The 27,854-nt window shown below is 45.4% G+C and overlaps 1 protein-coding gene across 16 annotated transcripts in view; it reads right to left on the reverse strand.

The window, feature by feature from the left end:
- Nucleotides 1-17,070, reverse strand: part of FIP1L1 (factor interacting with PAPOLA and CPSF1) — a 101,884-nt gene extending 84,814 nt beyond the window's left edge. For 4 of the 16 annotated variants that reach the window (XM_075930426.1, XM_075930421.1, XM_075930423.1 and 1 more), the window contains exons 1-6: nt 16,812-17,068; nt 15,180-15,219; nt 6,273-6,330; nt 4,743-4,846; nt 1,854-1,915; nt 711-818 (exon numbers count right to left, since the gene is read on the reverse strand). In XM_075930426.1, coding sequence (XP_075786541.1) covers nt 711-818; nt 1,854-1,915; nt 4,743-4,846; nt 6,273-6,330; nt 15,180-15,219; nt 16,812-16,893 — 454 coding nt within the window. In that variant the 5' untranslated portion in view covers nt 16,894-17,068. Of the gene's footprint in view, nt 1-710; nt 819-1,853; nt 1,916-4,742; nt 4,847-6,272; nt 6,331-15,179; nt 15,220-16,811 lie in introns of all 16 variants that reach the window. The other 12 variants (XM_075930428.1, XM_075930425.1, XM_075930430.1 and 9 more) reach the window with 6 other exon arrangements.
- Between the last annotated feature and the right edge of the window lie 10,784 nt (nt 17,071-27,854).

Raw genomic sequence — 27,854 nt, forward strand, 5'->3', positions numbered from 1 at the left:
GCCTGAGCCCAGCCGGGGCGGACAGCTTGAGCAGGGCCAATGGCCTGGAGTCTGGCTGGGGCCAGTGGCTGCGGGGCAGGCAACTCAGGTGGGGCCAGCAGCCCAAGCGGGACTGATGGCAGTGGGGCTCATCTGAGGGGTCCAGCAACCAAGGCCTGGTGATGGGGAGAAGGATGCAGCCAGGGAGTCTGCAGTGGAGCCAGAACTGACCTCCTCTGCTCTAGAAAACTTGCTCGTTTGAGACCAGTTAAATCTTGAGGGTGCCGGATCAGGGAAGTCCAACCTGTATCACTACTTTCTGTTTTATCTCCTATAGTGCATGGAGCCAATGTCAACAACCCCAAAGAATCTGGATTTGCCAATAATGGATCTCCCAGGATATCCATGAATTTAGCTGGGCATATGCTATGCCCCCTTCCCCGCTCCCCTACTTGCTGGCAGGTGTTCGCAGTGGATGCCCTAGAAACTCTATGTAATTTAATACATTCTCAGAATAATTTGTGTCCCTTTACAGGTTTTTCAAGTAAGACTGGATGATTCAGCTCATTAACTGTACAATTAAATATTTGTGAATATTACTTCCAGTTGTAGGTTGTTACCAATAAACTAATCTGCTATTGGTGAAAACTATCCGAAATAGTTTATTAAATACCTGTATTTAAACTCATGTGTACATTATTATGCAGTAAGATATCATACGGATATACTACCTGGTTTTCGCCAAGGTTTATCCTCAAAAGAATCTAAATCTACTTCAAGCAGTGGAACACCATTAATACTTCCTGGTGCATCAAGATCCACTCCTTTGATTTTTCCACCTATAAAAAAAAATAATAATAATAATAATAATAACTTATCACTGTAAAAGGAATTTTAATATATGAAACACTTTTCATGTGACTTTTCTAAAATGAAAATTTTATTGAAACTTATACAGCATTAAAGTTCTAGACTTTTTTACAGACAAGTATGAAGAAAACATCCCTGCTCCAAAGAGCTTGTAATCTAAATGAAATAATTTTCTTTGCTACTTTAAATGCATTTTACCCTTCCACCTTTCCTATAGAGAAATAATAGCAACTAAGTGGTCTGCAAATAATTTTTTGTACACTCAACTAGTTGCTTCCTGCCCCACATTGCCTCTATCAGAGGGAAGCAGCAGGGGAGGGAGCAGGAACCAGTGCTGGGGAGAGCCAGCTTGGGTCCTCAACTTGTCCCATGCTTTGCCTTTGAAATGTACAAGAGTCCCCTGGGGCTCTTGTAAATTTCAAAAGCAGGGAGCATGGGGCCAGCAGAGGACTGCTTGAGTCCCCCGCTGGTCCCATGTTCCCCAAAGTGCTTCTACCTTTAAAACATAGCAAGAGCCAACGGGTTTTTGCTACATTTCAAAGGCAGAAGCACCCTTATCGACTAATTGAATATACAACACAAATTCCATCGACTATTAGGTGACTAAGCTCAATTTAACATTCCTATGCCATACCCCCTAACTGTTCCTTTGCACCTTCCTAAGGGGGCATCCCCCCTAACTGTTCCTTTGCACCTTCCTAAGGGGGCAGACCTCTGCACTATAAGCTAATTATAGAATCATAGAACTGCAAGGCACTTTGAGAGGTTGAGTGCAGTCCCCTGCCCTCACAGCAGGACCAAGAACTGTCTAGATCATCCCTGCTACATGTCTATCCAACTTTTAAATAAAATATTAAAGGCTTTATAATTGCCTAATTCACTACCACACTACTGCAGAATCTTTATGCAAGAATTATATTACTAAATACAGAGCATGTACTACTACTACAGACTACTGCATTTATTACATTTTCTATTAATATAAATGTGTAAACTTTTTTTACCAGAAGATCCATAAACTCGACCTCCTGTCTTGATGTTGAGATTCACAGGAGCTGTTCCATAGCTTCAAGAAATCAACAAAATTGATAGAAAATTAGGTAGAAAAAAAAACTGACGAAAGAGTGTATTCAGAAACAAAACAAAGAGGACATTGGTTCAACTATAATTCCAAATTTCTAGCTTTCCAAACTAGCAATGCAGAAGTAGAGAGAGCAATCTAGGAGCAAGAGCGTGCACGGCTCCAACACTTCATAACAAAGGGCACTGAAGTCTCAATTACACTTTGGGTGCTGAAAGCATAACGACCATGCCAAAGTTTCAACAATACACAAGATAAAAAAGAAAACTAAAACAAAGGGGGGGCGGAGGTGCCTGCTTAGAGATATAGAGGATTCCAGGGAACAAGGATTGGAGAATGCTTTAGATAAAGATTCTTCATTGTTTCAGTATCATCATTTAATCTGTATGGAAGCAGGAACAATAAGTATTTATCAAAAATGACTGAAAGGTTACTGTAGTTTCAATAAATATATATCCTTGAGTCTTTTTCTGAAATGCTATTTCTCAAATAATTCTCAGTACATTAAACAAATATCTCATACCTTTAAACTAACAATACTATTTAACAAAACCAGTAAACAAAAATTAGGCCTTATCAGATCTTAAACTTCCAGTGTATATAAAAACACATTAACTAAAAACAAGATGCTATGCTGATCTATTACTAGAGTCCAACACCTGAAAAGATCCAGAACCGTACTGTACCTCAGAACACTAAGGAACAAATTCTACCCCAGAATGTGTGCATGTGGGACAACCCCACAACTAGCATTTGCCTCTAAACATGGTGAAGACATTTATATTATGTAATCTTGGTAAGTAAAAAGAAAGGTACAATTTACAGCATAACTACCCTGCAATATTTTGTATTCCAATTCTCTGCCTCAATAAAAGTAATATGCATTGCAATAATGCAAGACTCACAAATAGCACTTTTCTTCTGTTATGACATGCTATATTAGTATTCAACTTTGCTGAGAACATTTTGTAGTTCGTGTGTCAATGGCTGAACCTAAACGTATGAAGACATAATTTAAGCTTGTAAAAATTATTGCACCAGTTTATTTAAAGCTGAATTAATTTTAAAATCCTTTTGCTGTACATAAAACAAGAGTGGGTGACAAATTCATTGAATAATCTTGCTCTGAAAGGGCTTTTTAGAAAAAAGTGGTCATTTTATTTAAAATTCCTAGTACTCAGTCTTATTAAACTTTAATGTAATCTGCTGATATCTCTATGTACTCATGAGGGGCACCCTGCCCGTTAGTAAAGCAATATTAATCTTCCTCCCTCTTCTTTTTTAGGTTCTCCTTATCCAAAGGTGACCAGCTCCGGAGCATGCAGTATGCTGTTGAAATGATAATCAATCACAAATACTCATGACAAATAGAGCTGGCATTTGTTAACACTGCACTGTTTGGCAAACTTAGTTTTTAATATATGAATTACCAAAGCCCTGGAACACTAAATACTTTGCAAAACTGAAGAATATGTCATTCTAAAGCGGACACTGTAATAGTATACATAACCTAGTAAATATACCACTGCAGTACATAGAGCATTAAACCCTACAAGCTCTATTTATATAAATAATCAATATGTCTATTCATGTGAGAAAAGCAAGCAGAATATGACTCAGTATCATCAGAGGCATCATTAACAAAATTTTATTCTATGCATGAGCAGCAACCCCAAAGCAGGCTTTCCATTCTTTAATGCTGCTTTTTCTTTGAAATCCTTGCAAACATGTAATTAACTTGAAAAATTATATTCCATAAATTTAAGTTAACATAGCGCTTTTTAAAGTTGTTGGGATAGCAGAAAGTGAAAATGAAGTGCTCTATTCACAGGAAAAAAGATACAAGACAGTGATAACACAAGTTTTTCTACATAGCCCAACCATGTCTCTAACTTTCAAGAACCATGCCAGTTCAATACTCAAGTCCACTAAATACTCTGTGAACTAGGGATGTAAAAACATGTTTAAAATAACTGTGTATAACCTCTGTGATTTTCAGCAGAGCTGCTGCAGGTTTGCCGGAAGCAAGACTGGCATGAGCTGCTGCTGACCTTGCTCCTGGGAAGGAGACTTTGCTGACATAGCAAAGCTGCCTCTCTGGGAGTGGGGCCAGAGCTGCTGCCAGCCCTTCTCCTGGGGAGGCTTTGCTGCAGGATATGCAGCTGGCTCCCTGGAAGCCCCAGGGAGACAGTGTGTAACCTGTTGCAGGGAGGGGCAGAGGGGGCCACCATGGACAGGGCTACTTCGACAAGCCTCACAAGGCTGCAGTAGCCTCTTGCCCAGGACAGATTGGTAGCTACTCTAGCCCCTATCAGTTAACCACAACCAGTAAGCCTCACCCATTTTACATCCCTACTGTAAACAGCATAAAACGTCAACTATAATGGTGCTATAATATGCACTTATCCACTGGAAGTTGGCTGAGAACATATTTCAAGTTCTTTGTACACAATACTTTCCAGTTTGCAAAAAAAGGCCAAGATGTCATAAACACTAACCTAAAATTCTAATTCGGTTATATTTTCGCTTGATTAAATTAACGAGTCTCAGCCACCATGTTTCTGCAAGGCAACTGTTTTTCAGAAATTTAAAGTGAAAATGTACTTTATCTGCTGTTTCTTCCTTACAGAAATTTTATTTTAAAGTTTTCTGTTTTCAGATCATTTTGATCATTACATTTTATTTGGTTAACCAAATGAAAAGGCTATATAGACATGCACAGAATAACCCAGTTGCTGTTTATTTCAAACATTATACTTGCTGTAAGGTCTGAGTCAAACTCTTTAATATTCCAGGTCTGAAAATAACATACCCATACTGTGGACCACCTGTTTTAATATCTCCTATGGTGACATGAACATCATCCTCATCATCATCACTGTCACTGTCACTGTCATCCTCAGCCTCTGTTGTCTTCTTCAACAAAAACAGACAAAAAAGAGATACAATCAGGCATTTACTAAAAAATCAGACTTAAGCATCCATTCCAGAGATCTTTGGTGAAAAAAAACATTAACAAGTCAGTTTATACTTTTTGGCTTACAGCTGGCATCTACAGCTTAGCACGAAGGATCCTTATAGGACAACCAAACATATCAATTGAGTCTATATGAACACAGATGATATCTGGATGCAAAGGGGGTAAGAAAGCTTAAATAGCTTGAATGTCAACAGGCTATTTGTGAAGTTTAACATTCTGAAGAAAAAGTGGTTATGGTTAGGGTGATGCTTACTGGTTAACCAGCGACCAGGCTGGAACAGCCCCCAGCCTGGTGGACCCAGCCTGAGCCGCCCACGGTGCAGCAGGTTTAGATAAGAGGCTCCATCCGCGGGATCCCGTTTAAGCAGTTAACTGGTTAAACTTAACATTTAACTGATTAAATAGGATTTTACATCACTAGTTTTAGATAGACAAATTTTACTTCCCTAGTTTTGGATATCTAGTTCATAGCAGTTCAGCTCTATTATCATGTACTCAACATGGAAAGAACATAAAAATAAGAGACTAAATTCTGTAAATACACCTTCACAGGGAATCAAAAACTAATATTTACGAATGCTGGTAAAAATAATGTTCAGGTACACATTCTTCAGCAAACATCACAAATTATTATTAAATAAATCACACAATTTCTTCTCTATAGCTGAATGAATACTATTCAGCAGATAACTTATTCAAGGACTATACTTGGTATACAATGAATAAGTTGTTTGTTTTTTGTTACTCAAGAATTTTTACAGTAAGGTATGCTTTTTTTAGACTCCTGTTGACTCTATATGTATATCCTTCCTATTCCCCATTTTCCCCTAATCACCATCATTTTATTAAAGTGACAATATATTAATAAGTGAATTGCCTGGAGATGTAAGAGGGGGAAGGATCAAATGGTATTAGAAATAAATATTAACATGCATACATATTTAAAACATAGTACTAATTAGCTGCCTCCATGTCGCCAACATATTAAAAATACTATTAATTTAGTAATTTACAATTATCCCTTCTCTCCTCCCTTCCCCACCAAAAAACTAACCTTTGCAGCACTACTAGTAATTAGCATTTACATAGTGCTTTTAATTGGACAACCATAAAACATTTCTGAAACATTATATAAGCTTTGATATCCCTGTTAGGTCATTTTTAGGTCACTGGTTTAACCCATGAGATGTGCAAAAGGTTATACAAAAAGTATTGTTGCAGGCGCAAACTCTGCACAAAAAATGAGCTGAAAATAAGTCAAATCAAGTGACAGAGTTCTTCAGTCACTGAAATTATCATTGCCTCATGTGAAAACAAAAACGAAGCATATTAACAATATCTGTAATATATATTTAAAATTACCGTTTTCACAACACCATTTTCAGAAGCTTCCTCTTCATTTGAAGCAGGTGGCGGAGCACTTAAACAGAAAATGCAAGCTAGTTACTATGTTTATCTACATATTACAGTAAAAAAGCACTGATACATTATTTTGAACTATAGCCAAGGTCCCAGCACTCTTTTATATGACTGTTAAGCAATATTCTGAGAGATAATTTAATAGCAACTTTATGGTCTTAGGAGACACAAATTATGCTAATATTTTTAAAGTACTATATTTTCAATTCATCATCAGGCTTGGATCCTGCATCTTTGAAAGTCAAAGAGAGGTTTTCATTGGAATACAATGGGAACAGGATTTGATCCTTGATATACAAAAATGAAGACTGAGATTTTACAATGAGCAGATTAAGACTCATCTTCCATTAAAATGATGTGCCTAAACATACCATGTTTCAAAAAATCTCTATCAAAGTTTTGTTCTCTCTGGCACAAGAGTATAAGATATTTTAGAGACAACATTTGATCATCCTTTAAATTTGTTGTAACCTAATTTGTCCATAAGTATTGAAAACTATTTGTTTGTAAAGTAATTCTGCCACTCAAATTTATAAAAAACAAGTGAACCCAATAGCCAGTTTTTTGTGGCTTCTGAGACAGCAATTAATTTAATTTCTATAATTGTGTTGACATCCTTGTTTATGCTGCACGACAAAAAACATACAAGAACCACACTGACCAATGTTCCTTAACTGAAAAGGAGAACATTGATACTTAAAAAAATATTTCCTCAAGCCTGTATGTGGGATCTGCAGTTCCAAATTATTTTTGGGTGGGCAATCAGACCAAAAAAAAACAATTTGGTACTAATTTAAGTTGGCAACACTTCCGGTACTTCAATGAGAGATGCACCTGCTAGTTATCAGGGCTGAATCTGGTTCTGGGATTCACTCCCAAGTGTTTCATGTCACTGTTCATTACAATGATACACTGGCTAATGTCAAGTTAAAAAACAATAATTTAATTTAATGTTTTGAATGGTGCTAGAATTACAAGAATGGAGACTGAAGCATTAGTAATAGTACAACCTTCATCACTCTGTCCCAACCTGTAAGAAGACAGATTAGGGGTCAAGAACTAGTGATTGTCATTCAGCATATTGCCAATAGTGATGCCAATTATTGTCAATCAGGATGGCTTGTTTTGTGGTCAGATATGGCATTATTGACTAGAAACTGCAGAAATCAACTTATTTAACAACTGATCATTTTTACTGACACATAACAAATACTCTAAAAAGAAAACAGACTTTAATAATAAGATCACTATAAAGCCTTAAAAAGTAACCAATACATCAAAGAACTAGTCCAGCACATTTTAATTACTATGGCAAATACAATCTAAAGTTTATCTGCCACAGAGGCCAATCCAATAAAGATGAAAATACTTGTCTTTAAACATGTTCAAATGCAGTGAATCTCAGAGAGTGCAGGTACATTATTAACTTTCTCATGGCTATGTTCTTTCAGTATTTCTCTTCATTACAAATTATACCCATACTAGCAGGTGAAGCTCGTCTTTGAGACGCGGAGCAAAGCTGCGGAGGACCTGGGCGGCGGCACCGCGGCGCGTCTCAGTCCTGCCGCCCACAACTCCATGGTCTGCTGGGGGGGGGGGAGCGCAGCTAGTGCGCCCCTCCCCCCCAGCAGACCAGGCTTTTCTCGCGGACGCCTGTGGTAGAGCAGCTGGGGCACTGCCGGTTGGTCCCGCAGCGCCGCTCCCCGGCGTTACTGGACCAACCTGGCAGCACCCCAGCTGCTCTGCAGCACGCGTCCTGATTCAGCCGCTGCTGGTCAGTTTCAGCAGCGGCTGAATCAGGACGACTGGGGCACAGCAGCAGGGGTGCTGCTGGGTTGGTCCAGTAGCGCCTAGGAGCGGCGCTACTGGAGCAAGCCAGCAGCACCCCAGCTGCTCTGCCCCAGGCGTCCCCAAGTCAGCCGCTGCTGAAACCGACCAACGGCTGACTACAGGAAGCCCCAGGCAGAGTTACTCTGCCCCAGGCTTCCTGGAATCAGCCGCTGATCAGTTACAGCAGCAGCTGACTTGGGGACACCTGGGGTAGAGCAGCTGGGGTGCTGCCGGGTTGGTCCCCGCAGCGCCGAGGTGAGGGCACTGCAGGGACCTACCTGGCAGCGCCCCAGCTGCTCTGTCCCAGGCATCCAGATTCAGCTGCTGTTGAAACTGATCAGCGGCTGATTCCAGGAAGCCTGGGGCAAAGAAACTCTGCCTCAGGCTTCCTGTAGTCAGCCGCTGGTCAGTTTCAGCAGCAGCTGAATCTGGACGCCAGTTCCGACTTAAGTACAAATTCAACTTAAGTACAAACCTACAGTCCCTATCTTGTATGTAACCTGGGGACTGCCTGTAAAAGAACAGTTTTAAATTTGTAGGATTTCTACTTTAAATATTATTCATTTAACTGAATAATCGCCTTACGTAATAAATTTGAATCAGAAACTCAGAAAGTTTCCATTACTGTTTCCATAACAAATTGTAATTATTTTTTGATTTGTGACAGTAAAAATTTTCTTTCCACTAAAATGACAATTGAATAGGTGATTCAATTTTAATTTTGTTAGTGAATATGATTAGAGTTCATAAAAAATAATGATCCTGACTTTTTTCCTGATAAAAAACAAAAATAATTATTTAAACCTTTCACCCAGCATATTCTGGTCTCAAAAGTATTGCATTTAGCTAATTTAAGTGACAGGACTGTTTAATACAAAATTTGGTATCTGTAGGTAATTGCAAAGTATGACTATTTTGCACAAAACCATAAACTCTTCAAAATAAATAAAACAAAGCACTTTTGCTGCAAACACCTAACTAAGCAAACTAGCATATTGTTCATTCATGCCATTTTGACTAGAGTTGTAAAATGGAGCAGGTGGAAGCAATACTGGGAAATCAAAAAACGACACTGAAGGTTAGGTTCACAAGAGGGACTTAACCCCCCCTGCTACCTAGTCGAATTCACAACCCCAAGTTTTCTCCCCACACAACACATAGGGAGAGTTAGGTGCCCGAAAAAGGGATTCACAGAAGTCAGCATATTTGGTGGACTGTAGGGATGTGAATGTATAATGGTGTAAACGGTTAACTGATAAGCCTGGCTTATGGGTTAACGTTCATAGTTTCATGCAGATTCCCACCCTGCTACTGGAAATTCGGCTGCTACCCTTGCACTGCTGCCTCTGTATCAAAGGCACTAGTGTGGGGGCAGCAACCAAGGGGGCTGCAGGCAGGAGCAGGTACGCTACTGGTGTGCATCAGTTCCTGGGGAGTTGCTGCTGCTCTCTCTGGTATGTCTACACTACAGTGTTATTTTGAAATAGTTATTTCGAAACAACGCGTCTACACACAAAATGCATTTCAAAATAGCACTTTGCTATTTCGAAATAGCGCGTCCACACTGAGTGGATGCTGAATCGCATTTAAGGCTGGCCGGAACCAGTTCCGCCAGGGCACCAGGTCAGGACTTACTGAGCCTCAGGCAGCAGCCCCACAATCTGAGATCTGTGCTTAAAGGGACTCCACCCTTCCCCCTCCCCTGGATAGCTAGTTCTCAGGTTTCCCTGCTTGCCTGTCTACCTAAATGAGGGACAGCAAAGCATTTTGTCTCTGCATGCTCTGGTCGGCCTCACTCGGGACACCACAGAACTCTGCAATATGGAGCTAGAGCTGCCCCTGGGCACTCTGCTGCTTCTCTTGGTTGTGTTGCTAAGAGCCTGGCTGCACTTTCTTCAGACTGCCATCCGGGAGGTCCATCGGGGGGCTGCCAGTATCCAGGAGGCCCTGCGGGAGAGCTTCCACCCTGAGGAGCACTAAGAGCCTCCCTGGTCTGCTCCACTGGGGGCTTGTGCCTCATTCCTCACTCACGTCCTTCCACTTACCCCTACCTAATCCACCTTCCTGATGTCAAATAAAATACACGTATTTTCATGAACACAAACTCTCTTTATTTAATGAAACTGGGAGGGAGGGAGTGAAACTCTGGTGAGACTGGGGAAAGGAGGCAGGAGAGGGGAAGAGAGAGGGTGGGAGAGGGGAGGGGGAAACCTGGGAGAAGGAAGCTGGAAGGGGGAAGGGAAGCTCAGAAGTGGGGGTCTTGCCGGACCAACTTGATTTTCATGCGAACCTGGGTTCGCATGTGGCCTTTGGTGGCCAGGCTGGCAGCTATCCTGCCACAGGCTGCATTCCTCCATCTAGGGCAGAGATCATGAACGTTGGGGGAATTCCCCCCAAACCTGAATAAGGTCCAGGATCTCCACCCTGGACCAGGAAGGTGCCCGATTTCTCTGGGCCCTAGCAGGCTCCTGGGAGCTGGCAGACTCCTTCTGGGGAGTGGTGAAGGGTTGGCTGCCAGGGGCTTGCTGGCTCATGTTTTGAGGCCACTGGGTCGGGGCAGTGACTGCTGGCTCTGGGCTAGCAGGCTTGGAGCTGGCACATCACTGTGGCCAGAGTCTACCCCTTTAAGGGCTCCGGGGAGGGGGTGAGGGAGTGGAGTGTTCTTGGTTGAGGCTGGAGTGGCCATCAGGGCTCCCTGGGAAGGCTGGAGGCCCCCTATTTCAAAATAAGTGTCTACACAGTACTTATTTTGAAATAACTATTTCAAATTTGGCGTTATTCCTCGTAGAATGAGGTTTACCAAATTCAAAATAAGCGCTCCGCTATTTCGAATTTATTTTGAAATAACTCTGCTGTGTAGACATACCCTCTGATACAAGTGGTAATGGAAGAGATATACTGAAATAACACAAAGCCATGAGATGATGAGAGGGCGAGCCTTAAAAATCACTCTTCAAAGGTGATTAGGCAACAGCTGAGCAGCAGTTTGGTGTATGCTAGTGACATATAAATATTGAACTTTGGTACATAAACCATTTTGTGAATCTATGAAAGAAATGATCAGCATAGCAATTAAATACTATGGGGAAGAAGAATCTGGACACTGTTTACAGAAGATACTAGAAAATCAGAGAACAACAAGGTAGTATAACTTCAAACATCAATATCAGAAGTGTCACCAATATGAAAGTAACATTAGAAAAGTCAGATTGATACAAAAGGGACCATTTCATTGCTTAAATTTTCATTGACTCATATACACAAATATGCCCGAGCTATTCAAACTGGATTTAAATTCTGATATGAGCTAGAAACAGTGTAACGTGATCATAATCAATCACATATAATGGTACTCCTGTATAGGAGTAGAATGCAAATCAAAAATGTCTTGTGCATTTTGGTGAACTTCCACTACTATTACAGTGAAGTTTCACTTCATTACAACTGAATCCACTGTGGAATACTGAATGTAAAGCATAAAATTTCAAAGGGATTGTCTCTACCTCGTTACTGCTTAGGGATAAAGTCCAGTCACTCCAGAGATTTTAGAAAATGCCAGTCTTGGAAAAGCATGAAAGCACTGACTACAGCTACTCCATACTGTGGCCTTCATCACACTGAGAATTGCTAGCAATTCTTTCTTCATTAGTTAAACACCAGTGTAGCTTTGGCACCAATGTGAACACAGGTGAAAAAGGCAGAGTATATTCATGTAAGCTTCTGAACAGGCTTACAAGGCTCTAATTTTTTAATTGGAGCATATGGTTTTACACACACACGCAAAATATACTTCCATAGATGATAACCAAAATGTACAGTAATAAAATGTTAATTAAGAACTTAAAGTCAATATCCAGTGATTTAGACTTTTTACAAATTCACTATGAACGAATAGTAGTAACAGGTATAATCTGTTGATGGTACGTGTATTTGAGTATTTGACGTGACATTGAAAAGTTGAGTTTTAATGGTATATAAAGCTTTAACTTTTTAATCTCAACACCTTTCATTAAATAATTGTCTGATCCCCATAATTTCCTGCAACTGTGCAAATGTTTAAGCTTTTATATTGATTAATTTACAGTGTTATCTACTAAAATTATAAAAGAATAAAAAATGAATTCTGTCAAGCCTATCTATAGATTATGAGAAAAGACACAGTAAAACAGCTTGTCTAGATGACATAGTGTAACAATGACAGACCTCAAATCTACGTTAGCGTTTCCATTAGCATCAGCAAAACTGCACTGTGCTAGACTAAACTGCTAAAAGGCCCAGATTTGTACAGGTATTTGGACAGTGCTGAACTCAGTGTCACAACACTTAACTGACTTAGGAACCTAAATATCATTTTCAAAAGCTATAGGCATTTTAGGACTCTAAAACAATTATTGTAACACAACACTGAGCATAGCAACACCTAAATATCTTGGCCAAAGTCTTCAGTGAAACTACAGCCTAGAAATGAAGGTGCAGCCTTCCAGAGTTATATCTTGGTAAGATTTCAGTCTCCACACCCTGCAGTTGCAAAGGACACAGGGCACAACAGAAGGTGTAGGGACCTCTGGATGATCTCTGTCACCAAGTTAACTCAATGATTGGCTGAGATATGCTCTTGGATAAAGAAAAACTGGTTGTAAGACTGAAATTATACTATTAGGTAGAAGAAAATACCAAGAAGAATGTGTAGGCACTGTGCAGTTTAGGAAGCTTTCCTTGATTCCTAGCTGAAGCTAACCTCTCACAGCAGCACCTGCAAGTAACACGTTCTACCATCTCTCACTGACCAGAAGTAATGTCCTATCCTTACATAACATGGGTAATTCACAATTTTGTCTTCATTTCCCTGAACTACAAGAATGCAGGCCTGACAGCACTACTGCTGAGGGAATTAGAATGCAGCAGCTTATCTCCTCACTTACAAAAGATTCTGTGAACACATCACATCTGCCTTTTACTCACTAAAGAAAATCATTTCAAGTAAAAGATTTCAGTCCTTACTATTGATAACTAAAAGGCCTGGTCAAAGAATACCTAGAAAATATGTACTGCTCAGAAATCTCAGTCACTCTTGACAATAAAGCTCTATTTAAAAGGATTCAACTATAATCTAATATCATATGTATATCCCTGACAAGGCAATCTCCAAGAACATTCAGTATATGCTTCAGGCCTAGCTTCTAATTTTAGGAATACACTAAGCAAGTCAAATGAATGAAAACCAAGAACTAGCAAAAGTGAATGATTCCATGCTGTCATATTTATTGCTCTAGATGTCTTTAGTTGCTCAGTATCTATTTTGTCACCTGCCTCAAAAGAGAACATCAACAGCTTGAAAATAGAGTGAAATGTTCTTATTTCACTGTAGCATCTACACTGAAATGTTATTACACCTTCCTCACAAGTACAGGCAGTCCCCGGGTTACGTACAACATAGGGACTATAGGTTTGTTCTTAAGTTGAATTTGTATGTAAGTCGGAACTGGCGTCCAGATTCAGCCGCTGTTGAAACTGACCAGCAGCGGCTGAATCGGACACGCCTGGGGCAGAGCAGCTGGAATGCTGCTGGGTTCGTCTGGTAGCGCCGACCCTTGGCGCGGCGGGACCAACCCGGCAGCACCCCAGCTGCTCTGCCCCAGGCGTTCCCAAGTCAGCCGCTGCTGAAACTGACCAGCAGCTGACTACAGGAATCCAGAGGCAGAGCTGCTCTGCCCCGGGCTTCCTGGAATCAGCCGCTGATCAGTTTCAACAGCGGCTGAATCTGGACGCCTGGGACAGAGCAGCTGGGGCGCTGCCAGGTAGGTCCAGTAGTGCCGAGGAGTGGCGCTGAGGGACCAACCCGGCAGCACCCCAGCTGCTCTACCCCAGGTGTCCCCAAGTCAGCTGCTGCTGAAACTGATCAGTGGCTGATTCCAGGAAGCCCAGGGCAGAGCAGCTCTGCCTCAAGCTTCCTGTAGTCAGCCGCTGGTCAGATTCAGCAGTGGCAGAATCTGGATGCCTGGGACAGAGCAGCTGGGGCGCTGCCAGGTAGGTCCCCGCAGCGCCACACCTCGGCACTGCGGGGAGCAACCCGGCAGCACCCCAGCTGCTCTACCCCAGGCGTCCTGATTCAGTCGCTGCTGAAACTGACCAGCGGCGAGAAAAGCCTGGTCTGCTGAGGGGGGGAGGCACTAGCTGCGCCCCTCCCTCCCCCCAGCAGACCAGGGAGACGCGGAGCGGCTTTTCTCGCCGCGGAGGACGTGGGCGGCGGGACCGCGGCGCGTCTCGGCGGTCCCACCGCCCACGTTCTCCGCGGCGAGAAAAGCCTGGTCTGCTGGGGGGGAGGGGGCACACTAGCTGCGCCCCCCCCCAGCAGACCAGAGAGACACGGAGCGGCTTTTCTCGCCACGGAGGACGCGGGCAGCGGGACCGAGATGCGCCGCTGTCCCGCTGCCTGCGTCCTCCGCGGCGAGAAAAGCCGCTCCACGTCTCCCTGGTCTGCTGGGGGGGGCACTAGCTCCACGTCTCACTGGTCTGCTGGGGGGAAGCGCCACCTGCGCCGCCGGAGGCGGCGACAGTGGGGGAGGCACCCCGCACTAGCTGCGCCCCTTCCCCCCGTTTGTAACTAGGGGTCCGACTTAAGTCGGATTGACCTAACCCAGGGACTGCCTGTACTGCAAATTACAGCAGATATCCCTAAGTCCTATAATAATACATTTAAGTGTGAATGAAGTGGGCTCCCAATGTAACAAAAACTACATTAAAGAAATCTTAGTCCTTTTTTACAATGATATGGATAATGCTGCACTTAATTAAAAATGGATTTTCATATGTAAGATTGAAAAGCCCCAATTCTAGAGAAAGCTATTTAAACAGTTGAACTGGCAGATCACACAAATGATATGAAGGAGATATTCAAAGGTAACCATTTAGGTGTCCAACTCCCAACGATGTAACCGCAAGAAAAAGGTGTGAAATTATGTTTTAATACACTTTTTGCACAACTACATTACCAGATTCACAACTTATCAAGACACCCACCTAGCTTTTTGTTCCTCTGGTCTCTCTGGTTCATTTTCATCTGTCAAAAGAAAAACATTATTTAAATATTATGTATGAGAAACCCTAGAGTCAAAAATAGCAGTTTATTGCAAGCTTATCCTATACCAAATAACTTTATTTAAGCAATGATCCCTGAATAAATTTGTGGGCTCTCCAGTCCTGAGTTAGATATATGTGCTAAGACATCTGACCCAAGACAGCACCCCCTTAAGCCAACAGAGCTCTACAAATAGACCCTTACAGTATCAGTGTTTTAGTTTGCAGGCAACAGTAATGTGGTTAGGGTACAAAATTGGTATGTCTACACTGCAGCTGGCAACAATGGCCCACTCAGGGAAAACAAATTCATCCTAGTGAGGTGCAAGGTAGCACTCTTAAAACAGAAGTATTGATGGTGTAGCTTAGACTGCATCTTAGACTCACAAGACCAGTTCATATTCCTAATGTCAGCATGCTAGCTGAAGCCCCACTAATGAGAGTGTCTACCCAGGCTGGAAACTCACTCCAGTGGCAGATTAGACATACCCACCAAAGTGAAGCTCCATAGTTTCAAACAAACAAAAGAGAAAGATTACAGTATTTCAAATGTGATTATGTATGTGAAAATTTAAGGGCCTAAGAATATTAAAATAATTTTAAGATAATTTATATGAAAGGCATAACAGAAAACAAGGTGTTGATCTTGCTATCTTTATTCATGAAAGCAATCATGGATTTTGGTGGAACTAATGAGATGAATGAGGGGCCAATCCTGCAGCCCTAAATGTAAACTCAGTATTCCGTATCAATCACATCTCAGAATTTTCTCAAAGTGTTGGAGACACTACTACCTGTCAGAAAATAAAATACCGTTTGATACACAAACATGCTTTTGATCAGTCATTATATTCTAACCTTCCAGTCCAAAACGAGTGGATTTGGTACAAATTATAGACTGAAGCACTATAGGAACCCAGTGTCCAATCAGCCTTTTCCTCCTAGTTCTAAGTAATTCTACAGAATGGGAAATTACACTTGGAAGTACACATTTTAAATCTTTGGTATGTCAAAGGAGTCTCTCACCTCTAGATCTAGGTAGGAGCTAAATAGGATGGTGATGGAAAATTTACAAGGCCAGAAAGAAAGACTCATGGACCTTTTAAAGGGGGCCGCATTTGTGGGAGCACATAACCAGCCAGGAGCTGCCTGAGGCTTATGGCGGAAGGGGGGTGGCCGGATAATGGAGAGCTGAAAACCCAGGAGGTCAAGCGAAAGGAGGGGACCAGGCAGAGATGGGGCGGGGAGCAGAGAGCCGCAGGCCTGGGGATCACTGCAGTCACACTGGAGCCCGGGGGTGCGCCGTGACCAGCCTCCAGTCCGGCCACACTAGCGCAGGTGGTTCCCGCACCAACAGGCCAGGCCGGCAGCCCCCGGCGCGGCTCCTGCGGGAGATGGGCACGCGGTCAGAGGCAGCAGGCCCGGCCCGGCCCGGCCCAGGGATCGGCCTAGGCGATGGGAGAGCGGCTGCTGCGCACGCTAGGGCCTAGCGCTCCCCTTCCGGCCTTTCCCCGTCCCGCGGCGCCAGGGAGCGCGAGGCGGCCGGGCCAGGCCGGGGCCTAGGAAGGTGCGTACCGCCATAGAGCCACTCCTCCTCCTCATCCCCGCCGGCCCCGCTCAGATCCGCCGCCAGCCGCTCCACCTCGCCGGCCGACATGGCCGCCTGCCCTGGACCGCGCCGGCCCTGCGCTGCACAGGCACAGACCGCGCGCGCAGCTCCCCGCGGCAGCCGAGCGGCGGAGGAGGAGGCGGCGGCCGGTGTGTGCAGCGCCCGCCCTCCCCCGCCGAGGAGCCGCCGCCGCCGCTCGCTCAGCGCTTCCCCTCCCCCCGCTGAATGACTGACACACACACAGGAAAGGGCCGAGCCCCGCAGCCCGAGGAGCACTGGGACTGCGGGGAGGAGTAGGACACTGCTGGGGGTTGGGGCGGGGAAAGGGGGCCTGCCCCCTCTCCCAGCTGGGCACAGTGCGGGAAGGAGTAAGAGGTTCTGGGCCTTCGCCGTGCGGCACAGTGGGAAGAGGAGCCTCTCCGAGGGGCCACCCTGGGGGAGAAAGATACAAGCCGGCGTAATGTAGATTTTACAGCGGCCTGTCTCAGGCCCACCCCCCGTGGGGCCCTTTGCTAACCCAGCCCTGCTAACTAGTGCCACAGAAATTGGGCTTCCCAAAGTCAGGGAAGGCGGGAAACGGACACTTGCCTGCCACCAAAGTTATAAAAATCCTCAGCCCAACAATAAAAAGTCGATTAAAACAAATCACTGGGAAGACTGCAAGGGGGCAGGTGTTTCAGTCTGCAGGGGAGTGAGCCCTTACCCAACAGGAGCATGCTCAATGCAGCTTGGACAATCCTCCAGCCAACAGGCCCACATTAAGGGAAGCCTTCCCCAGGCTACTGGCAAGAGGAGAAATTAGCCTCTCTTACTTTTGGAGGAGAGGGTAGGAGCTGCTGTTTTATCCCTTCCTACCCACTCACATAGCATTATTCTGCATCTCTCTGTACTGCAGCAAGGATCCATTCCTTACCTCCTTGTTTTTCACCTGCTCCTCTCCCATATTTTCCCTCCCCTACAGGCGTGGCATCCTAACCTTCTCCTTTTCTGTCAGTCTCCCTCCCCTATTCCCTTTAGCAGGGCCGGCCCGAGCCATTCCGGTTCCCCGGGCAGACAGTTTAATTGTGCCCCAGGTTGGGGGAGGGCACATGCACGGCCCTGCCCCCGCCCAGCATGTGGGGGAGGGCATGCGGAGCTGGCGGCAACAGGACACACATGCCCAGCCCGGCTATCGCCATTGGCGCACCGCCAGAGGTGGGCCGAGTCTGGCTGTGTAGGGCCCCACAGCCGCAGGGGGAAAGGGCGCTGCTGGCTGGCGCTGCGGGGTTTAACGTGGCCCCCCGCCCCAGGCGGCCACTGCAGGGTGGCCGCTGGGAGCTGCTGCAGTCCAGGATCCAGGTGCGCGGCACCTGATGGCAGCTGTAAGGGGTGCTGCGTGCCCCTTTACAGCTGCCATCAGTTGCCTCCCCATAGGTTGGCGCCCTGGGCAGCAGCCTGGCCAGCCCTTGCCTTAATCCAGCCAGCCCATGCCTTAATCCTGCCCTGCCTTTAGGCATTTCTACTGCACCCTGTATTGCCATGCCTTCTGGCTGTCCAGTTAGCATGGAAAGTGAGATGATTTTTCTTAAAGACAACATTTCTTCAATCTCTTTTTCAAAAGTGAAAGTTACTTAAAAATTTCTTACAGGTACTGTCCTATTGCAACCTGGGATCTTGCCAGCTCTTTAAATAGTTTTTGCCACAGCTCAGTCAGCTCTTGCCAGAGCTTCACACCAGGGCATACACCCTTACTTTCCCCACTGCACATTTTAAAAACGATAGGCAATGGCTACCATCTTTGTTACGGAAAGACCCTCATAACTAAACCTACAAAAATTGACAGGACTCAAAGGTAATTGCAGAATGTGAAACTACTTTTACATCATTTTTTAAAACTTAAAAGTTTTCAAGTTTAAAGCAAGTCTTCAGATGAATACTGATTATTTTAATTTCAGGAATGCTTAAATATTTACACAGGCAATAATTAAATCAGACTACAGAGAACTGCCAAGTAAATTATTAATTCTTCATTAATGTAATCATTCTGGATTTAAACTGGTTAATCTGATTTTGGCTAGTGGTCTTTCTTCCAAACTGGCCCATAAAGAGAAATAGTTGCACTTTGTGCTGTACAGTATATATAAAAACAAAACAAAACCCTCATGATTTCCTGACAGAACTTCCATTGCTTTGACTTTGCATAATCATGAAAACGGAAGTTAAAACATTAAAAAATAAAAACATAACACTGGAAAAGCAGAAGAAAACAAAAACAGTTTTTTCAGCCTTTATCTGTGATGTATCAAAGCAAAAACTTTAAGAATTATAGTCTCCAAGATCATTCAACCTGACAACAAATTAATTCTGTATGGCTGTGTCTACACTGGCCCCTTCTTCGGAAGAGGCATGCTAATTTCTAACTTTGGAATAGGGAAATCCGCGGGGGATTTAAATACCCCCCGCGGGATTTAAATAAACATGGCCGCCGCTTTTTTTCCAGCTCGGGGAAAAGCCGGAAAAGAGCATCCAGACTGGCGCAATCCTCCGGAATAAAGCCCTTTTCCAGAGGATCTCTTATTCCTACTTCAGGTTGGAATAGGGAAATCCGCGGGGGATTTAAATACCCCCCGTGGGATTTAAATAAACATGGCCGCCGCTTTTTTTCCGGCTCGGGGAAAAGCCGGAAAAGAGCGTCCAGACTGGCGCGATCCTCCGGAATAAAGCCCTCTTAGAATAAGAGATCCTCCGGAAAAGGGCTTTATTCCGGAGGATCGTGCCAGTCTGGACGCTCTTTTCCGGCTTTTCCCCGAGCCGGAAAAAAAGCGGCGGCCATGTTTATTTAAATCCCGTGGGGGGTATTTAAATCCCCTGCGGATTTCCCTATTCCAAAGTTAGAAATTAGCATTCCTCTTCCGAAGAAGGGGCCAGTCTAGACGTAGCCTATGGTTTTAAGCCCAGTAGCCTGGTGATCAACCATCACCAATTCTTTTGGCATTAATTGTTCACATCAAATATTTTCCAGACTAATTTTATTTTTCATATTGTTGAGTACTCTAAAAGTTTATACCACATTTAGTAGGTTAAAATAATAAATCAGAGCTGAGATTAAATAAAGGTACAAATCAGAGGCAAGAATTGAAAAAAAATGGATGAGAGAGGGAGTTGGAGGGAGATGCACCAGAGCTGGAATTAAAAGAACATTTTCCTGCCATTTATCACCACAAAAGATGAGAAGTGCTTATTGTCAGGCCCATTACTACTTGTCCTATCTTCACCAGACAATGAGAACAATTAAACACAATCTTCTTTATACCGCCTTGCATATCTGAAACCTGTTATCAGGTCTCACCTCAGTCTTCTTCTCTCAAGACTAAACATGCACAGATATTTTAAGCTTTCTTCACAAGTCCGCTATTCCAAATCTTTCACTGTTTTTTGTTGCTCTTCTCTAGACTCTTTCCAATTTGTCCACATATTTTCTTAAAATGTGGCACACAGAACTGGATACAGTATTCCAGTTGTTGAGGCAAAACAGAGCAGGAAAATTATCTCTCATGTCTTACATATAACACTCTTGTTAATATACCTATTATAACCTGAGGGGAGGGCAAGAACCTAGAGCAGGGGTATTCTAGGCTGCCTATGCTTCCACATCACTATTGGAAGGGCCAGGTTGCCAGTAGAGAAGTCTGTGACGCTAAACCTTTTTAAACCGCGGACCGGCAAACACACTGACAAACTTTGTGTGGACCGGTAAAATTTTATTTGCATACATGCACACCCATTACGCAAATAATATATATGCAAATAAAATGTTATCAGCAGGTGGCTGCTGCAGCTGAAACTGGCTGTTCATGGAGGCTTGGGGGCCGGGGCTGGGGTATACCCCAACCCCTGAGCCCTCCAGTGCCAGCCCCAACCCCTAAAGCCCCCCCACTCCTCCAATACCCCCAAGCACTAGCCACTGATCCCAGAGTCCCCTGCACCCAACTTTCCCAGTGCCAGCCTCCCACCCTCAGAGCTCCCCAGTGCCAGCCCCCGCCCCTTAGAGCACCACCACCACCAGACCTCTCCAGTGCCAGCCTCCTGTTTCTAGAGCCCCACTGCACTCAACCCCTCAGAATACCCCCGTGCCAGCCCCCAGTCCCCAATGTCAGCCCTGTCCCCAGAGCTCCCCAGTGCCAGCCCTGCCCCTGTAGCTCCTCCACTACTATCCCTGCACTCAGAGCCCCCCAGTGCCAGCTCCCCACCTTGGATGCCCGAGAGCTGCCCAGTGCCAGCCTTCTGCCCCTTAGAGCCCCCAACACCAGCCCCGCCCCCAGAGTTCCCACTGCCTGCTCCACCCTGCATGCCTCCCAGCTGAGCACTGCTGCCCAGGTCACCGCTGTTCTAAGGCTGCCATGCAGGGCTCTGCACAGTCCTCCTTCTGCGCAGCAAACCACTCATCTGCATCCAGGAGGAGCTCTCACCCCTGCCGGGTGTTGGCTGGCTGAAAGGCGGGGTAGGGTATTCCTTTCCCAACAGCCACGACAAGAGAGGAGACGTTGGGCAGTGTACCTCAGCACTGGCCCCCTGAGCCACTGCGGCCCATCAGCCAGCAGTTTGTGGCCCAACACTGGGCTGTAGACTGGTGGCTGAAACTGCTGAGCTAAACAACGTAGGAAGTACCATCCAGCAGGACCTCAGTGATAACCCCCCATAGACTACTGACTGGCCTGCGCTGCTATAGAAAGCAGGAAACCATCATATGTAGTTGTCCATGCAATGACACAGACTATTTGCTTGCTTTTGCTCCAGACCTTTCCTCACTGTAAAACTTAGTCTCTGGCTTCTGACTCTGATTTCTGTTAGTGGCCTGCAATCTGTCACCTGGTGGCAGCCTGACCCTGACCTCCTCCTATCCTGACTCAGTCCCCAGTTTTAGGGACAAGAGGCTCCTCCTCCTCGCCATTATGGTCTATTCCTCAGACACTGTGATCTGCTCCTCACTTTGTGTTGCATCTACAGTATACTGATTCCTGACTGAAATGGACAGGTGCCTGGGTGCGGTGTGGAGCATTGTCTACTGTCCCAGGGGGCCAGCCATTCTCCTTCCTCTAGACAAGCCAGTTTTCCTTCCTCCTCTGGTACCACTGTAGTTGTGTAGTGAGCACGTTATTTCCCTCCCTTTGTCAGTTCTTACTTGTAGGGTACCTGAAAATTAAGGAAATTCAAAATTTTATGTCTCTGCTTTTCCTCTACTGGCAAACATCATTGGCTAACTCCCTAAGGCAGAGGTCCCCAGAGTGTGGGGTGCAACTGCTGGGGACCATGGAGAACTGTTTGGGGGGGAGCAGGGTCCTGCGCCAACCCCCAAGAAGGGTGAGGGAGGAGTGCCACACAACTCTACTCCCAGCTCTGGCTGCTGGTCCTGTACCTCAGGCCCCACTTCCAGCCCCTCACCTAGGGTCCCACCTCCAGGCTGGGGCCTCAGTTCCCAGTACTCTGCTTCCGGCTCTGTCCCCCAACTGTGGCCACAGTCTCAGTCCTCATATTCCTGTCCATGTCTCTCTGTCTCCTTCCTGCTGCCACAAACCTTATCAAGGTGTTCAGGGCTGTGAAAAATTTCATGTTCTAAGTACAGGCAGTCCCTGAGTTACGCGGATCCGACTTATGTCGGATCCGCAGTTACGAACGGGGCGTTCCTCTCCCTGGTCTCCAGCAGACCAGGGAGAGGAAGCAAAGCGGCGGAACACATGGGCAGCGGACAGGGCTGTCAGCTGGCCGGGCGCTCCGCGGCTTGGCTCTGCTTTGCCCGTCCCCCGTCTCCCTGGTCTGCAGACCAGGAGGACGGGGGGGGGGCAAAGCAGAGCCAAGCCGCGGAGCGTGCGGTCAGCTGACAGCTGTCAGCTGGCTGCGTCCTCCGCGGCTTGGCTCTGCTTTGCCCCCCCCCCCCATGCCCTTGGTCTACAGACCAGGGGAACGGGGGGGCAAAGCAGAGCAAAGCCGCGGAGCACGCGGGCAGCGGACAGCCCAGACGCGTCTGGGCTGTCCGCTGCCCGCGTGTTCCGCCGCTTTGCTCCCCGTCCCCCTGGTCTGGAGACCAGGGGGACGGGGAACAAAGCAGAGCAAAGCCACAGAGCCCGAGGACAGCAGGACAGCCACGGCGCGTCTGGGCTGTCCCGCTGCCCCCGTGCTCCATGGCTTTGCTCCGGACACCTGTGGTACAGCAGCTGGGGTGCTGCCAGTTGGTCCCGTAGCGCCGCTCTGGGCGCTACTGGACCAACCGGGCAGCACCCCAACTGTTCTGCCCCAGGCGACCTGATTCAGCCACTGCTGGTCAGATTCAGCAGCGGCTGAATCAGGACGCCTGGGGCAGAGCAGCTTGGGTGCTGCTGGGTTGGTCCAGTAGCGCCGAGGAGCGGCGGCGCTACTGGACCAACCCAGCAGCACCCCAGCTGCTCTGCCTCAGGCGTCCCCAAGTCAGCCGCTGCTGAAACTGACCAGTGGCTGACTACAGGAAGCCCCTGCCCCGGGCTTCCTGGAATCAGCCGCTGATCAGTTTCAGCAGCAGCTGACTTGGGGATGCCTGGGGTTCTTAAGTTGAATCTGTATGTAAGTCAGAACTGGCGTCCAGATTCAGCCACTGTTGAAACTGATCAGTTTCAGCAGCGGCTGAATCTGGACGCCAGTTCCGACTTACATACAGATTCAACTTAAGAACAAACCTACAGTCCCTATCTTGTACGTAACCCGGGGACTGCCTGTACCGTAGTTAAATTGACCTAATCCCTAGTGTAGATGCAGCCCAACTGACAGAATTCTTCCACAAACTTAGCTTCCACCTCTTGGAGAGATGGATTAATTGCATGGACAGAAAAATCCCTTCCACTGATGCATTAAATCCAACACCTCAAGGGGAAGTAGCCAGGTCAAAAGAAAATTTATTTGGGGTCTACCATGGGACTTAGGTTGACTTAACTACATCTCTCAGGGTTGTGAGCATTTTATGCACTCAAATATTTTATCTCCCTGAGTGACACAGCTATGTCAACCTACGTTTTGGATGTAAATCAGGGCTGAGTCTTTCAGCTGCTTTCATCTTACAGAAACTGGGCATCTGCATGCCTTTAAAAGCCTGGGCCCACACACAGCTGCAATGGATTATTTCACCTCTCACACTCAGGCTACATCTACACTACAGCAGAGATCAATGGTGAGATCTATCCACCAGCAGTCAATTTAGCAAATCTAGTGAAGACATGCCAAATTGACTGCAGATCATTCTCTTGTTGACCCACTTTACCCTGGATGACAAGAGTAAGGGAAGCTGATTGGAGATTTTCTCTTGTTGACAATCATGGGGTAGCCCCTGTGGTAATAGGTACATCAACTCCAACTATGTTATTCTTATAGCTGGAGTTGCACAGATTAGGTCAACTTTCTGAAGAAATATAGACACAGGCTTAACCTCCTCTATTAATTGACCTATTGAAACTAAAACTGCACTACTCACGCTTCAGATTTCCCTAGGCTTAGAAGGCTAGAACCCTTCAAAGAGCCATGCTGGAAAGCAGTTTCTAATGCACCTAACTGCAGGGCAATCAGCTATCAAGCCTAAATTTCAAAATACATCAGACACACAGTAACCAGACATATGTGTTTGTGTGTGGGGGGGTTACCAGGACAGCGATACTGACATTGAAATGCTGAGGGAGATTAGAGAGGCTACCAAACTAAAGAACTATATAATAATGGGGATTTTAATTATCACCATATTGACTGGATACATGTCACCTCAGGAAGAGAAGCAGAAATAAAATTTCTCAATGGCTTAAATGACCGCATCTTGGAGCAGCTAGTATAGGAATCCACAAGGGAAGAGGCAATTCTTCATTTAGTCCTGAGTGAAGCGCAGGATCAGGACCAGAAGATAACCATTACAGGACTGCTTGGGAATAGTGACCATAATATAATAACATTTAACATTCCTGTGGTAGGAAGAACACCTTAGCAGTCCAGAACTCTGGCATTTAATTTCAAAAAGGGGAATTACACAAAAATGAGGAGGTTAGTTAAACCGAAATTAAAAGGTACAGTGACTAGAGCCAAATCCCTGCAAGCTGCATGGAAACTTTTTAAAGACACCATAATAGAGGCCCAACTTAAATGTATACAGGCAGTCCCCGGGTTATGTTGGTCCAACTTACATCGGACCCCTAGTTACGAACCGGGGTGGGGGCCCATTAGTGCGGGGTGTCTCCCCAACTGTCGCAGCCTCCGGCGGCGCGGGAAGCGCTTCCCCCCAGCAGACCAGGGAGACACGGAGCTAGCGCCCCCCCCTCAGCAGACCAGGGAGACGCGGAGAGGCTTTTCTCGCCGCGGAGGACGGGGGCGGCGGAACCGCCGAGACGCGCCGCGGTCCCGCCGCCCGCGTCCTCTGCGGCGAGAAAAGCAGCTCCGCGTCTCCCTGGTCTGCTGGGGGGGGGGGGTGCGCAGCTCTGCCCCAGGCGTGTCCGATTCAGCCGCTGCTGGTCAGTTTCAACAGCGGCTGAATCTGGATGCCAGTTCTGACTTACATACAAGTTCAACTTAAGAACAAACCTACAGTCCCTATCTTGTACATAACCCAGGAACTGCCTGTTCCCGAAATTAAAAAACAAAGCAAGAGACCTAAAAAAGAGTCACCGTGGCTTAACCACCATGTAAAAGAAGCAGTGAGGGACAAAATGGCATCTTTTAAGAAGTGGAAGTCCAATCCTAGTGCGATAAATAGAAAGGAATATAAAGACTGTCAAATCAAGTGTAAAAATGTAATAAGAAAAGCAAAACAAGATTTTGAGGAACAGCTAGCCAAAAACTCAAAGGCTGTGTCAACATTGGCATCCCTTTCCGGAAAAGGGGTGCTAATGAGACACTTCGGAATTGCAAATCCGCAAGGGATTTAAATGTCCCCCACGGCATTTGCATTTACTTGGCTGCCGCTTTTTTCCGGCTTGGGGTTTTTGCCGGAGAAAAGCGCAGTGTAGACGCGATTCTCTGGAAAATAAGCCCTTTTCCGGAAGATCCCTTATTCCTACTTTCAAGGGCTTATTTTCCGGAGAATCGCGTTTACACTGGCGCTTTTCTCCAGCAAAAACCCAGAGCCGGAAAAAAGCGGCAGCCATGTAAATGCAAATGCCGCGGGGGATATTTAAATCCCTTGCGGATTTGCAATTCCTAAGTGTCTCATTAGCACCCCTTTTCCGGAAAGGGATGCCAATGTAGACACAGCCAAAAAGAAATAACAAAATGGTTTTTTAAGTACATTAGAAGCAGGAAGCCTGCTAAAAAACCTGTGGGTCCCCTAGACGATCGAGATATAAAAGGAGCAATCATGGACAATAAAGCCATTGTGGAGAAACTAAATGATTTCTTTGCTTCATGGGTCCTTTATGGGTGATGAATCTGAGGAACTGTCCTGGATTGAAGTGTCATTAGAGGAGGTTTTGGAACAAATAGAAAAACGTAATGTCAACAAATCTCCGGGACCAGATGGCATTCATCCAAGGGTTCTAAAAGAACTCAAATGGGAAATTGCTGAAGTATTATCTTTTAAATCGGCTTCCGTACCTAATGACTGGAAGGTAACTAACGTGACACCAATATTTAAAAAGGGCTCTAGAGGTAATCCTGGCAATTACAGACTAGTAAGTCTAACTTTAGTACCGGGCAAATTAGTCGAAACAATAGTAAAGAATAAAATTGTGAGGCACGTAGAAGAACATAATTTGTTGGACAAAAGTCAACATGGTTTCTGTAAAGGGAAATCATGTCTTACTAATCTATTAGAGTTCTTTGAAGGGGTTAACAAACATGCGGAAAAGGGGGATCCAGTAGATATAATATACTTGGATTTTCAGAAAGCCTTTGACAAGGTCCCTCACCAAAGGCTCTTGTGTAAATTACATTGCCATGGAATAAGAGGGAAGGTCCTTTCATGGATTGAGAACTGGTTAAAAGACAGGAAACAAAGGGTAGGAATGAATGGTAAATTTTCAGAATGGAGAGGGATAACTAGTGGTGTCCCCCAAGGGTCAGTCCTGGGACCAATCCTGTTCAACTTATTCATAAATGATCTGGAGAAAGGGGTAAGCAGTAAGGTGGCAATGTATGCGGATGATACCAAACTGTTTAGGATAGTCAAGACAGAAGCAGACTGTGAGGGACTCCGAAAAGATCTCACCAAACTGAGTGATTGGGCAACAAAATGGCAAATGAAATTTAATGTGGATAAGTGTAAAGTAATGCACATTGGGAAAAATAACCTCAACTATACGTACAGTATGATGGGGGCTAATTTGGCTATGACAAACAGGAAAGAGATCTTGGAGTTATCGTGGATAGTTCCCTGAAAACATCCACACAGAGTGCAGCAGCGATCAAAAAGGCAAATAGGATGCTAGGAGTTATTAAGAAAGGGATAGAAAATAAGACCCAGGATATCTTACTGCCCCTGTATAAAACTATGGTACGCCCACATCTTGAATACTATGTACAGATGTGGTCTCCTCACCTCAAAAAAGATATTTTGGCCTTGGAAAGGGTTCAGAAAAGGGCAACTAAAATGATTAGGGGTTTGGAACGGGTCCCATATGAAGAGCGGTCAAAACGACTGGTACTTTTCAGTTTAGAAAAGAGGAGACTGAGGGGGGATATGATAGAGGTATATAAAATCATGAGTGGTATGGAGAGGGCGAATAAAGAAAAATTATTTATTAGTTCCCATAATAGAAGAACTAGAGGGCACCAAATGAAATTAATGGGAAGCAGGTTTAAAACTCTAATAAAAGAAAGTTCTTCTTCACACAGGATGTAGTCAACCTGTGGAACTCCTTGCCAGAGGAGGCTGTGAAGGCTAGGACTATAACAGAGTTTAAAGAGAAGCTAGATAATTTCATGGAGGTTAGGTTCATAAAAGGCTATTAGGGGATTGAAATGGTGTCCCTGGCCTCTGTTTCTCAGAGGCTGGAGAAGGATGGCAGGAGACAAATCACTTGATCATTGTCTTT

The sequence above is a fragment of the Pelodiscus sinensis genome, chromosome 5, assembly GCF_049634645.1.
Source record: "Pelodiscus sinensis isolate JC-2024 chromosome 5, ASM4963464v1, whole genome shotgun sequence".
Taxonomy (NCBI): Eukaryota; Metazoa; Chordata; order Testudines; family Trionychidae; genus Pelodiscus; species Pelodiscus sinensis.